A 16280-nucleotide genomic window follows, 5' to 3' on the forward strand; every position below is an offset into this window, starting at 1 on the left:
ATAAATATGTGTAATACCATGTGATCTATTTCTGAATTAATGTTGAAAATGCCTTAAAGGCTAAACAAAAAATATAAAAGCAATCATGAGCATTTTTCAGTCATGGTCTTCACAGATAAGTTTAGTGTGTGTTCTTCCTCTTTGCTTCTGCGCTTTGGTTTTATAGAGTTCTCAGTGGCCAGGGGTTCTGGCCCTGCATACTCCATCCAAAGCAGAACTGTTGACTCGCGGTCACGTTTGTTTTCACACACTTTTCATATTCTACGAGACACGGCACAGATCTCTTGGGAAATCCTGCTTCATTACCGTGCACCATACAGGTCGATTCCCACCAGAGTCTCCACTCGTCCCTGCATCCACCGTTGAGCCACAAATTTATCATGAAGAAAGCGCCACTCTTTTTCAGCAGACGGACTCCTCCATACACTTCTGCACGATCTCCATCCAGGAGTTTTTGGCCAGTTGACTAATTTAGTGCGTTTGAAGAGTCGCACAGCTGAATGTTCGAGGGCATTGACGAACACGCCAACCAACTTCTGACCAGTCACACAATATTTGGTGCGTATGCCTGTGAGAAAAAGTTCGTCCTGGGCCTTGTGACGTGTTTTTTATCACCCAACTACTTCAATGAGAGCTGAATTTGCTGCTTCGGATGGAGTATGCAGGGCCCTTAAAGCAGTTCCCCTTTGAAGCCTTCTCCATAATTAAACGCATCAGATGGTGTTTTTCCTTCCCATTGGCCTTAGCTTCATGGCCACTTTTTCATCCAATTTTTTTTTTTTTTTTTTTTAATTGGGTTAAAGCTAAGCAACTCATGCAATATTAGATGGCTTTTTTTTTTTACTTTATCTGATTGTGAACACTAGCCATGTATTATGGTCATAGGTTAATGTGAATAACGACAGATCCTGCAGGGAAATGTAGAACGTTTGTAAGCGACTAATTAGACTGGCCGGTAGATAAAAGAAAGTGAAGAGTGAAGATGATGAGAAGGTAGCTTGTAAAATTAAATTCAGTTAATATTCTTCAAATATATGCAGGAATAATTTGCTTTAAGACATATTTAAACAACCCAGTAACCTTTATTCATTACCAGTAGTTATGTTCTATAGGTTTTAAGCATTATTATTTTATTATATCGTTTTATAATGTCAAAGATCGATAGTTTTTATTTAATGTCATTAATTTAATCTCAAAAACCTAAACCCTGGGATCTTTCTTAAAGATTGTTCTTGCTGCAGTCAGGACTGTCTCCTTGTAAAGATGCTATCACTGAACTATCACTAACAATCAATCATTTAAAAATAAGCGTTTTAAAAATGCATATCCTGATGCATGCTCAATTAATTTAATTTAATTCAGTTTAATTAATCAATTAGTTTAATCAGTTAAGACTTTTTTTTTAATAACAAATCTTAATATTCAACAATATCAGGTCATCTGGATGTTTTCTTTTTTTTGTGCTGAGACGTTTCGCCCTCCATTCGGAAGACTTCATCAGTCTGAGGAAACATGAAACAAAACTGGTTCTCCCCCAACAGCTTACTCCAAAGTGGAAAAACCAGTTACACTGTATGTTGGTGCTAAGATGGCCTCTGGGGCACGCCCTCTCCTCCGATGCTCGCCCGCTCTCTCGTCGACAGTCATGTCAAACTGGTTCAAAACACCAGTCTTAATCTTAATCTTAATTAAGAGAAATCTCAATTTTACTGAATATGTGATTTATTTTAAATCATTTGTTAAAAAGAGTTACAAACATAGATGATGTCTTTCTTAAATTGACTGACTTTTTCCTTCAGAAAAGTCTCTGTCTGAGGTAATAATGTTGTATTGGTGTATAAATTTGACTTATCAGTCAAGTGTGGTTGGCTTAACTTAGGATAATAATGCTGGTTGAATACAAATTCAAAATTCTTGTTTTCAATCTATTCTCTCATTTTATTATCATGGATGGATGTTATATTTTTGTTAGGGATGCACAATATTGGATTTTTGGCCGATATGCCGATATGTTAAAACTTATTTGGCCAAAAACCGATATTGTTATTTTATATACTTTCCTTTGTCAGAACGTAACCCTCTTATTTAGACTTATTTGCTACAAAAAAAAAAAAGTGTAACAGCTGTAAGAGCTGGTGACATATATATATTCAGTAACAGCCATATGACATGCATAGCACTTTAACTTACATTAAATGAAAACTGTTAAATGTTATTATCATTAGTCACCTGGGGTACTGTTTCACTTGTGGAGACTTGTTCCAGGTTCCTATAGCTGCAGTGTGGGATCCTCTTCACTCCTGTGCATGAAGGACAGCCTTTTTAAGTTCAAAGTTTTTGTCTTATCCATTGTTCCGTAAGACTAATGTTGCTAACGGTGCTGACACGATGTCCAAATGTCTGTTAAGCTCACCCAAGTGCTATCAGCTATTAGCTTCTCAATGATGTTGGAAATGACGGCTTGTAACTCGAGTAAGGTTACGTTGGAAAAATATCTGACTGGGGACGATGTAGCGAGGCTCAACCTAGTCCAAAAATCTTCAGAATTCAACATCCTCAACAATGAAAAAAACTTCCACACTGCCGACATTTTGAATTTTCCTCTCCGCTGTGAGATCAGGTAGGTGCGCATGACGTCATCATGTTGTGCTGCCGCTGCAGACATCGTTGTCGCTGGGTTGTCAAACAAAAACAGCACCTTTTTATATCAGTGAGTTATTTTGATGGAATGACCGATGTCCAACATTGAACTTTAACACTAATATTGGCCGATATGATAATATTGTGCATCCCTAGTTTTTGCATCTACTTCACTATATCTATCAATCTTTTTTCTTTTAAATGTGACGTTTTAAATAATATTTATATTTGGCTATGATGACCAGTCTTTCTTCTTAGTGGCTGTTTGTTTCTCTGTAGAATAACTTCAAATGTGGATAGAACCTTGCAGATAATTTATATACAGTAATTATATTAAATAAATGTAACAAAAATAATTTTAGATAACTAGAGCAAAGAAATGATCCTACCATTTCAGAACCATACATTTTAGATATTACCCAAGGTGGAAACATTCAAGGTTCGAGGTTCTTTCTTGTTCACATCACATGTGGTACATGAGGTGGAACAAAATTGTGTAAACAGGAAGTTACATCCAACAACGGCAAACATTTAAATTGTAAAAGGAAACGGTAATAAGGATCTAAGATATAAACCAACAAATACGATAAACTAAGAAATATGTTAAGCACTTCAAAACGACACGCCGAACAACATTATAGCAAACATCCAAACCATATAAACGTTTTTGTTTCCTTTAAATACAAATCAACAAGAGATGGACTGATAACTTTTATCAGTGTCTTTTCAAATCCTTCGTAACAAACTTCCTCTCATGTACGTCTCAAACTAACAATGCATCATGAATAAAATGAAGGCTTTAGTGAAATCTCATTTTCAGCTCCATCTGTCTCTTGTCAAAGTTCTGTACTTGTACGTGGATTCATCTCAGGAAAAATGCAATAAGTTTTGATGAATGTTGTGTGGCCTCTGCAACGTGTTGCTGATGTACTTCTTAGCATTTTACGCACAAAGAAACTGATCTTATTTTCTCTCATTCTCTTTAATGTTTTTATTTCATGCAGGATGGGACAGATGACTGCAATACACTTCAAACAGACAAGGAGGAGGAGTACAAGCTAACAAAAGGTATAAACAAATGTACTTCACATGCTCTCATTTAATTTTCTTTTATTCAAGGCTGTGCCAAAAATCGATTGGCTGTCAAATGGCAGCCGCAGGAGCATGCACGGAAGAACTTTTAACAATAATTTAACAAGATTAACACTTAAAAACAATCATTTGTTTGCTCACAATTATAGCAATGATGTATCTCAGTTGAACTTTTCTTTAATAAATGCATGTTGACGGTCAAATCAGCTGCATTTCAAAAGCCGATTCGCAGAAGCGGGAGCACGCAGAGGGACGACTCGCTGTGCATTTCTTTGAAATTTAACAAGATAATCACCTGAAACCAATTATTTGTTTGCTCGAAATTATAGCAAATGTGTGTCTCAGTTGAACTTTTCCTTACTAAATTCACTTTAATGGTCAAATCAGCTGCATTTTGCCTGGGCAGCGTGGTGAAATGCAGCTGATTTGACATTTGCTCCAGGAGTTCCAGAGCGAGATGAAGGTGGCCCTGTATGGCAAGCCAAGTGTCTCATTAATAGCCACTTTTACTTATTAATGAGACACTTGGCTTGCCACATTAGTCGACAGTCCTCTAGTAGCTGAAAATGGTAGTGTTCAGTATTTTCCACGTCAGAATGAATGAAATCGTCAGATCTCAGACAAAAATTGGTTATAAATATGGGGGGGGGAAATATAAGTCGCTTCACTGTGTAAGTTACAGGCATGCTAATTTACACAAAGAAACTGCCACTTATACAGTGAAAATTACGGTAATTAAACAAGTGTTTTCTTTAAAAAAACAAACAAACTAATCTGTTTAAGCTGTAAATTGACTTTTATGCATAAGCGCCTATGAGTTCTTTCATAGTTATGCTGGCAATTTCATCTGATGATTATCAGTCCACAAAGGTCTGTGAAAGACAAGACTGCTCACGTCTGTACTGGCGGCGGCCATAAACATACACACACAATATATGCAAATTGAGACACACACACCCACACGTTATTGTGATGCGACAGATCATGGAGCGAGCTAGGGGAAACTAATAAGAAGTCAGAAAAGTACACAAGTAAACTATCCAGCCCTCCGCAGCAAGGATTGTGGTCCTATATTAAGGTTATTGCTTCAGGGAATCGGGCACACAGCCTCTTTCGTCTAGAGAAAATTTATTTGGTAATGAAATAGAAATACTTTTTGTCCCACTGATTCAACTGCCTTTTTTCTGTACTTTGTCTATGATCTACTGTTTTTCATTTCATAATACTCTGTAGTTTTTTTTTTTACCCATTCTTCTCTGTCCTGTTATTATTTTTACATCCTCATTCCTAATTCTTCCTTTTTGTTTTGCTTTATTTCTTTCTTGCCCTGATCTCTAACCCAGCTTCTGTTTCCATTTAGTGAAGAATCAGAAAGAGGACAAGATGCACAAGTCTGAGTCGTATAATTTGCTCCGTTCTGAAACCGTTTTGGTCTGTCTAAATGACTATTTAACCTCTACCGTGTGCTTTCACAGCCTCTTTTGCCCCCATCTCTTTCGCCATCAAGCCAAAGGAAAATGACATGCTGCCTCTGGAGAAGAACAGAGTGAGACTGGATGATGACTCTGATGAGGACAAGGTCTAGTTCAAATTAGTCAATCTAGGAGACATCAGGAGGATAGGAGACCTATTCTTCAAAATTTAGTTTTGTCACCTTTGCAACTAATTTATCTTGCACTTTTTCCTTCTAGTTTTTGGACGAGAAAGGGCTGGAAGCTGTGATGGGTGAAGCTTTGATGATGGACAAGGACCCTCCCCTGGTCAGTGCACCTGAAGAGAAAAAACCCAGCCTTAGTGTGGAAGAGTTGGAAGCAAAGCAAGGTACATTTTAAAAGCTGAACAGTCTAGTTTAAACACTTTTCTTTGGCTTTTTAAACTCTACAGCTGAGTAATGAGGATTTGCTGAGATCAAATCTCTTTTTTCAGAGTTTGCAAATATGAACTGTTGTTTTCTACAATCTGTTTGGATGCATTTTTTACAGAGACGGTCTGAATGGTGAAGAAACAAAATATGATTTGAGAAGTTGATAAAAAAAAATCTCTTAAAACTGAATTTTAAAATGTGCCGGAATTTCCCTAAAAACTCTTGAGAAAAAGTATTGAAGAATGATCCTGTCTTTTTAAAATCCATCCTCTTTTGCTCTCATACTAATCGTATCTTTTACTCTGCAAAAAGTATCGCGACCATAGAGTATAAATTGCCATTCAAATAATAAACTTTCTGCATCTAATTCACTGTGAATGCTGTTTATCCGACACACTAAGAATGTGTCACTAATCCCTGCCACCTCCCAAGTGGAAAATGTTCTGCCTCAATCTGCATGGAGCATGCACATATAGACTTCGAGATAGGGGAAAGAATATGGCGACAGCAGGAGTTTCAGGTGAGCGGGTGAATGAGACCGTAACTGAGGAGGAGTCTGATGAACTAGTTCCAAAGTGAAACAGCACTGGATCAATAATCTGGCAGTGAAAATGTGGTAATTTGCAAAACGTGTCGTAAAACCATTGCCACAAAAGCTTGCAGTACCACAAATTTATTTCACCAACTTAGAAGCCATCCACTGCAAATTGAAAAATGTTGTAAACTCCGTATATCAACGTCTCCCCACACACCAAAGAAAACGTCAAATAAACCAGCTGTGAACTTCACAGCTGGTTTATTTGACGTTTATATTTATTTATTTGACCAAACATGAATGGTCTGTTTGAATAGAGTACATCAGTGACATGTTGCATACTATATAGTTTAAAATAACACTGGAAGTTATTTATAATTATCGTGATACATATCGCGTATTGTGATGTAGCAAAATAATATCTGCTTTTCCTCAGATTGTCCAGCCCTAGCTGCATGTTTCATTTCTTCCTCAAATTTGCCTTTTTTTTTAAATTTTGGCATATTTTATGTACGATTGAATAATCGTTATCAAAGAGTCAAGTTTTTATAGCCGTACTTCACTGATTTGACTTTCTATGGGCCTAACAACTGTCAAAACCGAAAATGATTTAACTTGAACTAAACTACACATTCAAAAGGTTTTTGTAGGACAAAGCAGCAGAATCAGGAAGTATTTTAAAAATGCATTTATAAAGAAACACTCTTTGCCATTGAACATGAAGTTGAAATAATTTAAAAGTCAAGATTGTACAACTCATCCAATAAGGAAAGTCAGAGTGAATTATTCATCAGTAAAATATGAGCAGGTACATGGATGCACCTCAAACTCACCTTCATTAAAATTATGACTCACTTTCTGAAGTAAAAAAAAACAGTGACCAAGAAGATTATGATTAGAGCAATATTCTTTAATACTGTTTGTATTTTAAGCTAAAAAGTATTGTCTTCAGTAGCTTCTGTGCAGAGTAAAATCCACATCTTAAAGTGTTTATTTCTGTGCTTGTCCGACTCATGGTTGAGGTTTTCTTCTTTGTATATGCCCTGGGGACCGTGTGCAACTCAAATTTATCATCTTCTGAGACCAGAAGATTAGAGCAAACACATCATAATCTCCCTCTGACTAAAAAAGCAGCTGTGAACTAGAACTTTAAAAGATGGCCAGTCGGTCAAAGACAAATGTGCTACTTTTAAGCATCAAGGGGGTTGTCAGGTTCATTTAGGTTCACTGAAACAGTTTTCGAACGTAATGATCTCTTTTGAAGCCGACAGGCGGCCAGAGAAAGAGGCAGGAAGAGCCGTATAAAAAGCTGTCTGAATTGCCTTTGCTGTGCAGCAAAGTGGCTGTCGGTCTGTAGGGCTGATTTGATCAGATAGCAGAAGGATCAGTGACAGACAGCAAACACTTATCTGTGATGGGCTGAAAAAGCCACACACACTAAACACAATTTCTTTCATTAAATGCGTAAATTAAAGTTGCAAGCATTTCCCAGTGGGTCTACTTGTTTGATTTTGCTAGTGAGATAACTCAAAATACTTCTTAGTATCTGAAATAGCTCTTTTTAATTAGTTGAAACAGTTGCTCTGAGATGTGGCATTTATGTCATGTTTTGGGCTTTTGATCAAGTGAATACAATATTTGCATTCTAACTAAATCAATTGATGAGCTGATACTGAGTTTGTTGACTGGGGCCTCAGTTTGCCTCGTCTTTCAGTTGGTTTTATTTTGGACTGTTTTTCTTTATGCTTTCATTGATACCTTTTCTACCAACACAACACCCATAATTAGAACATTTATGTTTGGAAATAAATTAGACAAAGCACTCACGTTGGAAGCCAAAAAACAAATATTTCAGCATGAGTCAGAATAACATCAGGAGGTGTCTTATCTAAAATAAAAAAAAGGTAGTTTTGCAAGTGAGCAACTTGCATCTTTCTCAATTTGTATGAACTCTTATATGTCTGTGAAGCATACATTCCTTTTTGGTTTTATTAGACTGAAGCGATAATGATGTGTAAAGTGCACATGTTATTGATGCAATGCCAGCCATTTTGCACATCTGTATTTTCTGCACAATAGCAGCATGTTGTTTAGAGAGCACCTGATCATGTTCTAGCTAATCAAGTGTTTTTTTTTTTTTTTAATTCTATTTCTAGATATGTAAGCAAAATCTTTTTTTTAGGTTTTGAATGATGTCCCAGTTAAAGTGATTAACTTTCAATATGGTGTGACAATGGGGAAAAAGAAACTCTGCAAACCTCAGCAACTCAGTCTGGATAATGTTTGGCGCTCTACCTGAGCACTGATTTAAACAGGCTCTCATTTGTTGAGATAAATGTAATTTTTAAGTTGAATATTGTGGCAGCTAATAATTTAAATGGTCACTAAATAGAAGTTATTAGTTCCAAGAGTGTGTTTTGGTCAATGTGTGACTTTTGACTTCATGTATTTAATGCTTGTTCAAACTGGTTAGTACAAACAGTCCCCAAAAAGCTTTTGATGCCAATATTCTAGTCCCTTCTCTACATAATCTGTATATTCATATGGAGATATTTGTTTATCGAGTTTAAGCTAAATGCAAACACTGTAGCCAGATTGAGGCATGCCAGGATTGTGTTTGTTCGAGGTACAGATGGATTCTCCTCCTCTTGGCTGTTCACTGTACTCAAGTGTTGAAAATAAGCCAGCTGCTGAAGCAAATCACACTTAAGAGACAGCAGATCCCTCGTGGTTACATAACAAAAAACAAGTGTTTTTGTTTTTAGCTTTTATATGTACCGTATTTTTCTGACTATAAGGCACACTTAAAATCCTTTAATGTTCTCAAAAATCGACAGTGAGCCTTATGATCCGGTGCGCCTTATGTATTAATTCTGGTTGTGCTTACTGACCTCGAACCAATTTTATGTTGTACAACTGAACAATGTTGAGAGTTATTGTGAATGAGTTGAATTAATTTTGACTTATCTGACTGTTTTGTTTTGCTTAATGCGCCTTATAGTCCGAAAAATACAGTACGCTTTTGCTGCTGCTGTTTTTTTGCGTGTCACTCGATCTCCCCTCCCCCTCCTCCTTTGTGTTTGTTTCTGCTTTTTTCTGTAAACTCCAAAGTGCACGAAATTATGCATCACCCAAGATGTAGACAGTTGTTACACTTTCTAACAATCTACAGCAGTTCAAAACTCCCAAAATTACCTGTAATCACATTAGAAAGTGGGGAAAATATGTTGTTCATCGAGATTTTTCTTTGTTTCTTTCCTCTCCCTTCTCTTTGACTCTTTTTTTGTAGAATAAAACACTTCTTTTCTTTCCCCTCTCTTACTACCCATTCAGTAACCGAATGTTTAGCTGCGATACAAATAAAAAATGGAGGGTAATGGCAATTTAAACGTTTGTGTTTGCCCACTCATTCCATTTCCCTCAGCCAAGCTGAAACTGGAAGATCGTCTGGCAGCTGCAGCCAGAGAGAAGCTGGCCCAGGCAGCTAAGGAGTCCAAGGAGAAACAGCTACAGGCGGAGAGGAAGAGGAAGGCAGCCCTGTTTCTGCAGGCCCTCCGCACCCCCGTCGCTGGCGAGCCTGAGGCCAAGAGAGCTGAGCTAGAGTCATGTGCTCAATTTGAGGTAAGAAAATGGTAGATAAAGACCGCTGTTACTCGTGTGTGCATGTCTTCATATATTTATTTGTACGATTGACCTAAAGAGACTGACTTAAACTTTTAGGATTTTAATTTAACTTCTAAAGTTACTTTAAACTGTAAATTTTGCAAGTGGAAATAAAAAAAGAAATAACCCTAGGTTTTTTTTTTTTATGTACCGGTACATTAGAAAATTTGCCTTTGAGGACTTGAGATATGCAGATCAATATGTTACACCTGCAGAGTGAAGGCAACCAGCCTCCTGTTCTTGTTGCCAACCAAAGTCAACATCAGAATAATTTGTGTTGCCATAATTTCACCTTAAACATAAAAGTGGATTGTTTGTTACTTTTTCATATATATTTTTTTTTATGTACGAAATGTATATTTTTTGATAACAGAAAAACATTGCATCATATAAAGGGCTCACTTAACGCTTTTTTAAAGTAACATACTTCCTTTAAATGAAACGTGTTCTAATCAAATTATTATTGGATTTATTTTCAGCAAAATTAAAAAAATAAAACTTTTGTTTCGTCATTAGATTGAATGTAACTTGATGTTTTTATCAATTGAATTGAATTCAATTGATTTGAATTGAATTTGTTGTTAAGTTACTCTGCAGTTGTTTCTGTATCTGTGGTACAGATTTATTTTTTTTATATCTTGACTTTGCAAATAATTAGTTCCAAAAATTATATGTGGATTTAATATCCATGGATGATAATGGAGAATATCTTTGGACACCTCACAGCTGGATTTGACAACAATTCAGCAAACAGCGACGTGACAATATTTATTGGTGCAATTTCATAAACTTGGTCCCCCACCCCCCCCCCCCCCCCCCCCGGCCCCGCACCCCCCACACATGTACCTGTGTTACCTGGTAGTTTCAAAGAAGAGTATTTATATACAGTACTTCCAATTAATTCCAGTTGTATAACTTGTTCAGCTGCCTTGTGCAGGTGGCTATTATGTGTACTCCATGCATTTTCCAGTATTTCTACTGATTATATTCTGATTTTAGAACATTATATTAATTAACATTAACAAAAATATTTTTTGACCTTGGAAATTCAATTCAGAATTGTCCACGTTTGCAATGCCGTATATCTAAAGATGGATTTTACCCCTACTCTTAATATATGGCCTGTTTAGAGGGAAGATTTAAGTATTTGACAGAAAAAAAACAACTTCACAGGGTCTCTGTTAGCTGAGTGCATCAGTCAGTTTGCTGCATGTGCTAGAGTAAACAAGTGGTGCTTAGTCCTATAAGAGGCTAAAATCATCCTCTAAGGGTGATATAAAGTATTTTTGTCCACAGTAGATCTTGAAAGGTGTAAAAATGGTGGAAGTCAACTTTTATTTAACGTATTGCACAATTAGCTTTGACGTTAAAAGCTCTAAAGACAGAGCAACAGAGACAGCTGCAGTACAGTGCATTCTGACCAAAACTTCACTGACATTTAAAACTTAAACATGTTGTCAACTTATGGAACCACTAAAATTTATTAATGTATTATAGGTATATTTATTTTACAAATGCATATTTAATGTATAGACTGGTTCATACATGATGTTTGTGACAAACTGCTCCTGACTTCAGTGTAGCCTTAAATATAAAAATATCTGCAGTTGTTTAACTACATGTGGGATCAGAAGCCTAAAGGGTGGTTTTGAGTGAGTATATCATGGTCACTCAGCTGTATGTGAATAAATATAGCTATTTGAGGGTACATTATTTTTGGGGCAGAAGCATTTACTAGCTGTCATTAGGTCAAGCTGTGAGTTTAATGTGTAAAATGTCACTGCATGATCCTGATTGTAGGACACGAAAGGTGGCAGTCGGCATCATCAGTTATTTTCTTGACACGTCTGCCGGTGATTGCTCGCATTGCTTGTAAGCCTTTAGCGAATCAATCGCTTGATATTTCTACTTTAAATGCCAGGTCAGCTTGTGTAATTTAATTTTTTTTTAATTGAGGCTTAAAGACTGAAAAGAGTTTTCAAGTTTTTTTAGTTTTCAAGTAAGTGTACATCGATTATTTTACTCTTGTTACAGAGGATATGGCCATGGTAGCTTGGTGGTTAGCCCATCAGGAAGAGCATCTGGTGTAAAACAATCACTAAATGTCTCGCCAGAGTTCGCTCTGTGGTGACCCCCACAGAAGAGAGGAGACGAAAGAACGACATCATTTTAGAGTGTACAAGTTAAACTAAATGTTTATTTGTCAGGCAATCTTGAAATGTGGACATATGTCTTTATATACTCTCCTTATCCATTCAGTCTCAACCCATGCAGTTTAAATTCCTCCTAGTGAGGTAGAAAATACTTTTTAATGCAGTTTAACACATTTTTATTCTTATTTTTTTATAGTAATATAACTGAATGAAGTGAAATTGAGGATTTTGGAATATTCTGTTGGGAAATGGAAATGAACAAAAAATAACTCATTACTGCAACAGTGGCAGAGAACTGAGAGTCACATATTTTATAGGAGCAACAAAAACTTACATCTTGTAACATCTTGTTAGCAAGTGATCAATCCAGAGTTGTTTCTAAAATTCTCCACTCTGAGGTTGTTAATATTTTCTAGGTACGTTTTGTTGTCCTAATTTAACTGGAATCAAATCCTTGGTCAAATAAGAAGTTTAATAATTAGTTTCATACACTTGAAGTTATGAGAGTTGGTTCGTGAAACTTGAACTACAATAAAATATACTTTCATCTAAGCAATATTCAAAATTGTAGGGAAATAAAGGAACATCACCCATTGTACAGCTTAATTTATTTTCAAAAATATTTGAATGAATGGGTTTGTCTTTTTTTTTTTTTGTGAAGGCAATTTAAATATGCAACATAGTTTTCACAATATGTGACGCTTCTTCCCATTTAAAGTATTTTTATATTCAAGCTTGACACGTTTTATAATGAGGAAAACATGGCTTTCACGTCATTCAGCTTTATTTCACTGTCATTAAAAAGAAAGAATTTGCATTTGTAATCTAATAAGATTATCATCGTGCTGCTGGCAGCAATAATGATCTCTTGCATCTTTCAAAAAAATTAACAAACGAACAAAAAAAAAACTGTTTTTCAAAAAAAAAAAAAAAACTTTTCCCCACAGATTGGAGACTAAGTCTTAAAACAGTTGATGTTGATAACTTTTTTTATGATTTGTTTTATATTCCTTATATTTTAAATGGCTTTGTTTAAATTTAGCAAAAATCATACTCAAGTAGTGCATATGTGTATATATTTAGATGTCATAACAAATAGTATAAAAATACTTTTAATTCTACTGCAGTTGACTTTTGTCCAAAACCAAAGTGGGTTTACCAGATGTTATAGCATTAAATGCTCAGAGCCCACATTTAGAAGGTAGTGAGCTCCCATACCATACCACACCATGCCATACCATACCACACCATGCCATACCATGCCTTACCATACCATACTACACCACTTTATTCATAAAGTACTTAAAACAGCAACAAGGCCAACCAAAGTGCTGTACAGCAAAAATAAAACAAGAAAATGACACAAGATAAACTACATAGATCCAAATAGGTAAAGGTAAGAACTAAATGACTAACATTATACAATACAGACAAGTTATAATCAACTCACACAGTGTCAAAAGCCTGGGAATAAAATTGAGTTTTTAAACAAGACTTAAAAACAGTGAGAGAGGGAGCCTGTCTGACATGTAGTGGTAACTCATTCCACAGTTTTGGACCTGCAGCAGAGAAAGCCCTGTCACCTCTGAGCTTAAAACGAGTTCCTGGAACCAATAAAAGCATCTGATCTGCTGACCTCAGAGAGCGTTGTGGGACATATGGCTGCAGCAGATCAGCGAGATAGGAGAGGGCAGAACTGCTCAGAGATTTAAAAATGTACAGAAGGATTTTTAAATGAATTTGAAAGTGAACTGTGAGCCAGTGAAGGGAGGACAGAACTGGAGTAATGGGCACTGTTTGGCCTGTACCAGTTAAAAATTGGGCTGCAGCATTTTGAACCAGTTGTAAACGTGTAATAGAGGTTTGACTGATTCCAAAAAGAAGTGCATTGCAGGATCCCAGTTATATCCCAGTACGACGCATACTGACCACATCTAAAGCTACACCTAAACACCTTTTCCTTTTCTCTGTGCGTCAGAGATTAAATATACATTTTTTAAAATTACTTACCCTTTTTGAAGTTACAAAAAGGCTTTGCACTACTTGTAGGCTTTAAAAGTTTTCTTTTGTCGTGTTAAATCGCAGGTAAAGTCAAGAGTACTTTATAGTGTAAATAAGAGACAGCAGCATTTGATGTGCAGATTCCTCATCCGTATGATGGATGTTGCCTGTCAGCTCCTCATGTTAGCCCGTCAGGTGCTCGGTGATCTGGCCAACTGCCTAAAAGGCCAGGTGGCACTTGGTTGGCTCATGGCTCTGCTGTGCCGACTAGGTCAAACCTTTCCAGATGTTTTGAGACCCTTGCAGCAGTCATCACAGCATACTTAGTCTGAAGGAGCCATGCACACTTTGATAAATAACTTATTAACAAAAAATAAAGGAAATAGACATTCCAGTATGGTGTGTTTAAAAATATTGTTCTTTGTAGGTGTTAGACATTATGTACGACTGATGTTTTTTTTTTTTTTATTTATCAAAGTTTAAATACATGGAACGTTATGTTGAAAAGGAACAAGGTGTGTACAGTAAGTCGTTTCGACTCTTCACAGCTTCCAAGGTTTCTCTAATAAGAATCAGTCAGAGGGAAAAACTTGCAATCGTGTTCATTGATTTGCTCATCAAGAGATACACTTGGATGCAAATGTTAAATGACAAAAAAGAAGACAAAGCAATGTTTAAAACCTTGTTTTGGCAAATGTCTAAAGCTATGGTGTGTATTGAAAGAGTAGTATTGCGCAATGTCGTGGTGTGCTGGGATTCTGCTTATTTTATATGTTTGGTAGATTTGGCTGAATTAGCCAACTTGATATAAGTTCTGCGTGTTTCTCACTGTGCTCATCACATTGATTACGCAACATAACTTTTGAAGCGTGTCAAGAGGAAACTAAAGCCTCTGGCTAAGTTTCACCAGCAGAGGCAACCTTTGTTTCCAGTAAGAATTTCGGTGCACCAAAAATGCAATTTAACTGTAACTCAATACATTCTGTCATCTGGTGGAGCCAAGTGTACAGGACTTTGCTTACTTTTTTATTCAATATATTATGTAAAACAGTGAGTTTACTCAATTCTGTAATTGGTTGCCATGAGGGAAATATCTGAAACATGTTTCTGCTGTTAAAAACGATTTATCCACTGTGTTTATAAGAACAGCTCCACTTTTTCTCACGTCAAATCCTCTTTAAACTTGCTCTTGTTGAACAAGGCTGCAGCCTGGTTGCTTACATAATTATTAGTGGTCATTATATTGTCTTTAGTATTAAAAATGTCTGTGAGAACATAAATTCTTTACTCACATCAACGATATTTTTATGTTTGGACCACTTGGGTTTGAGCTTCTGTATCTGAGCAGGTGTGAAAAGTCAGACCTTTATTATGTGTTGTGTTTGGATAAGGCTCCCACATCAGGACTAATTTGAAAACCAGATTTCACTTCAAACAAAAGGTTAAAAACAACAAAAACAACTGGACTTCTATTCTGAAGCTGATGATGTTTTGCTTCCCATCCAGGAGGCTTTATCAGTTTATTTGATAAAGCCTCCTGGATGAGAAGGTGAAATGTCTTCAGCTTCAGAATAGAAAACCAGTTATTTTTGTTTTTTAACCTTTTTGGGGGGATTGATCATGACCTGGATGACTGAGAATCTTCACGAGCAGATCACACTTCCTACTACTTTCCTATTTATTTATTTTAACTATAACCCACACATCCAGATGATGCACTGAACCGAGCAGTGAAATAAATAATACACAGTTTTGGTTATTTGTTGTTTTGTGTTATGGACAAATTCTGATGCTTCTCCATTGCCTGCCTCCTTTTATTATCTTTCATCATCCACTGCCCGTTCTTCTTTTATGCTCCATCTAAAAAAGTAGCGGGATGGTCCAATCAGGTTTTTATTTGTTTATTAATTTATTTTTTTTATTCACACTGGGGAGTCCATTTATTTCTATGCAAAGTTTATTTTTAAATGCTCTGCCTCTATAGCATCAAAAATCAACTAATTCAACTTTATTCTGACTTTAGTGGCTTGCTGTGCAGTTTTAATATATATATATTTTTTGCCTTTCCTATTTTTAATAACACTAATCCAGCAGGAGTTGAATCTAAAACGAGCAGGCCGACCCACTTTGGTGTTTTAGTAATTAGAGGCAATTTGCTGCTGACAGCTGCAACTGTTTGTGCTCCCGGGGGGGTTGAAAATGTCGCGTTACCTGCACGGCCTTTTCATCAGCTGAGTTTGGACTTTATATCAAGTTTTTCAACATTTACGACAGATTTAGTCTTAGTCTGCGACTTGACATCTCATCGTTCAGTTTTAACCCTCCTGCTACC

The 16280-nt window shown here is 36.3% G+C and overlaps 1 protein-coding gene across 2 annotated transcripts in view; it reads left to right on the top strand.

Annotated features, from left to right (window-relative positions):
* The window catches only part of LOC119425096 (splicing factor SWAP), a 54083-nt gene that overhangs the window by 21940 nt on the left and 15863 nt on the right, over positions 1-16280 (top strand). For both annotated transcript variants that reach the window (XM_037692619.1, XM_037692620.1), the window contains exons 11-14: positions 3645-3708; positions 5208-5311; positions 5424-5553; positions 9556-9752. In XM_037692619.1, the coding sequence (XP_037548547.1) occupies positions 3645-3708; positions 5208-5311; positions 5424-5553; positions 9556-9752 (495 nt within the window). The remainder of the gene's footprint in view (positions 1-3644; positions 3709-5207; positions 5312-5423; positions 5554-9555; positions 9753-16280) is intronic.

This window comes from Nematolebias whitei, chromosome 18, assembly GCF_014905685.2.
Source record: "Nematolebias whitei isolate Nwh7 chromosome 18, NemWhi1, whole genome shotgun sequence".
NCBI classification, from domain to species: Eukaryota; Metazoa; Chordata; class Actinopteri; order Cyprinodontiformes; family Rivulidae; genus Nematolebias; species Nematolebias whitei.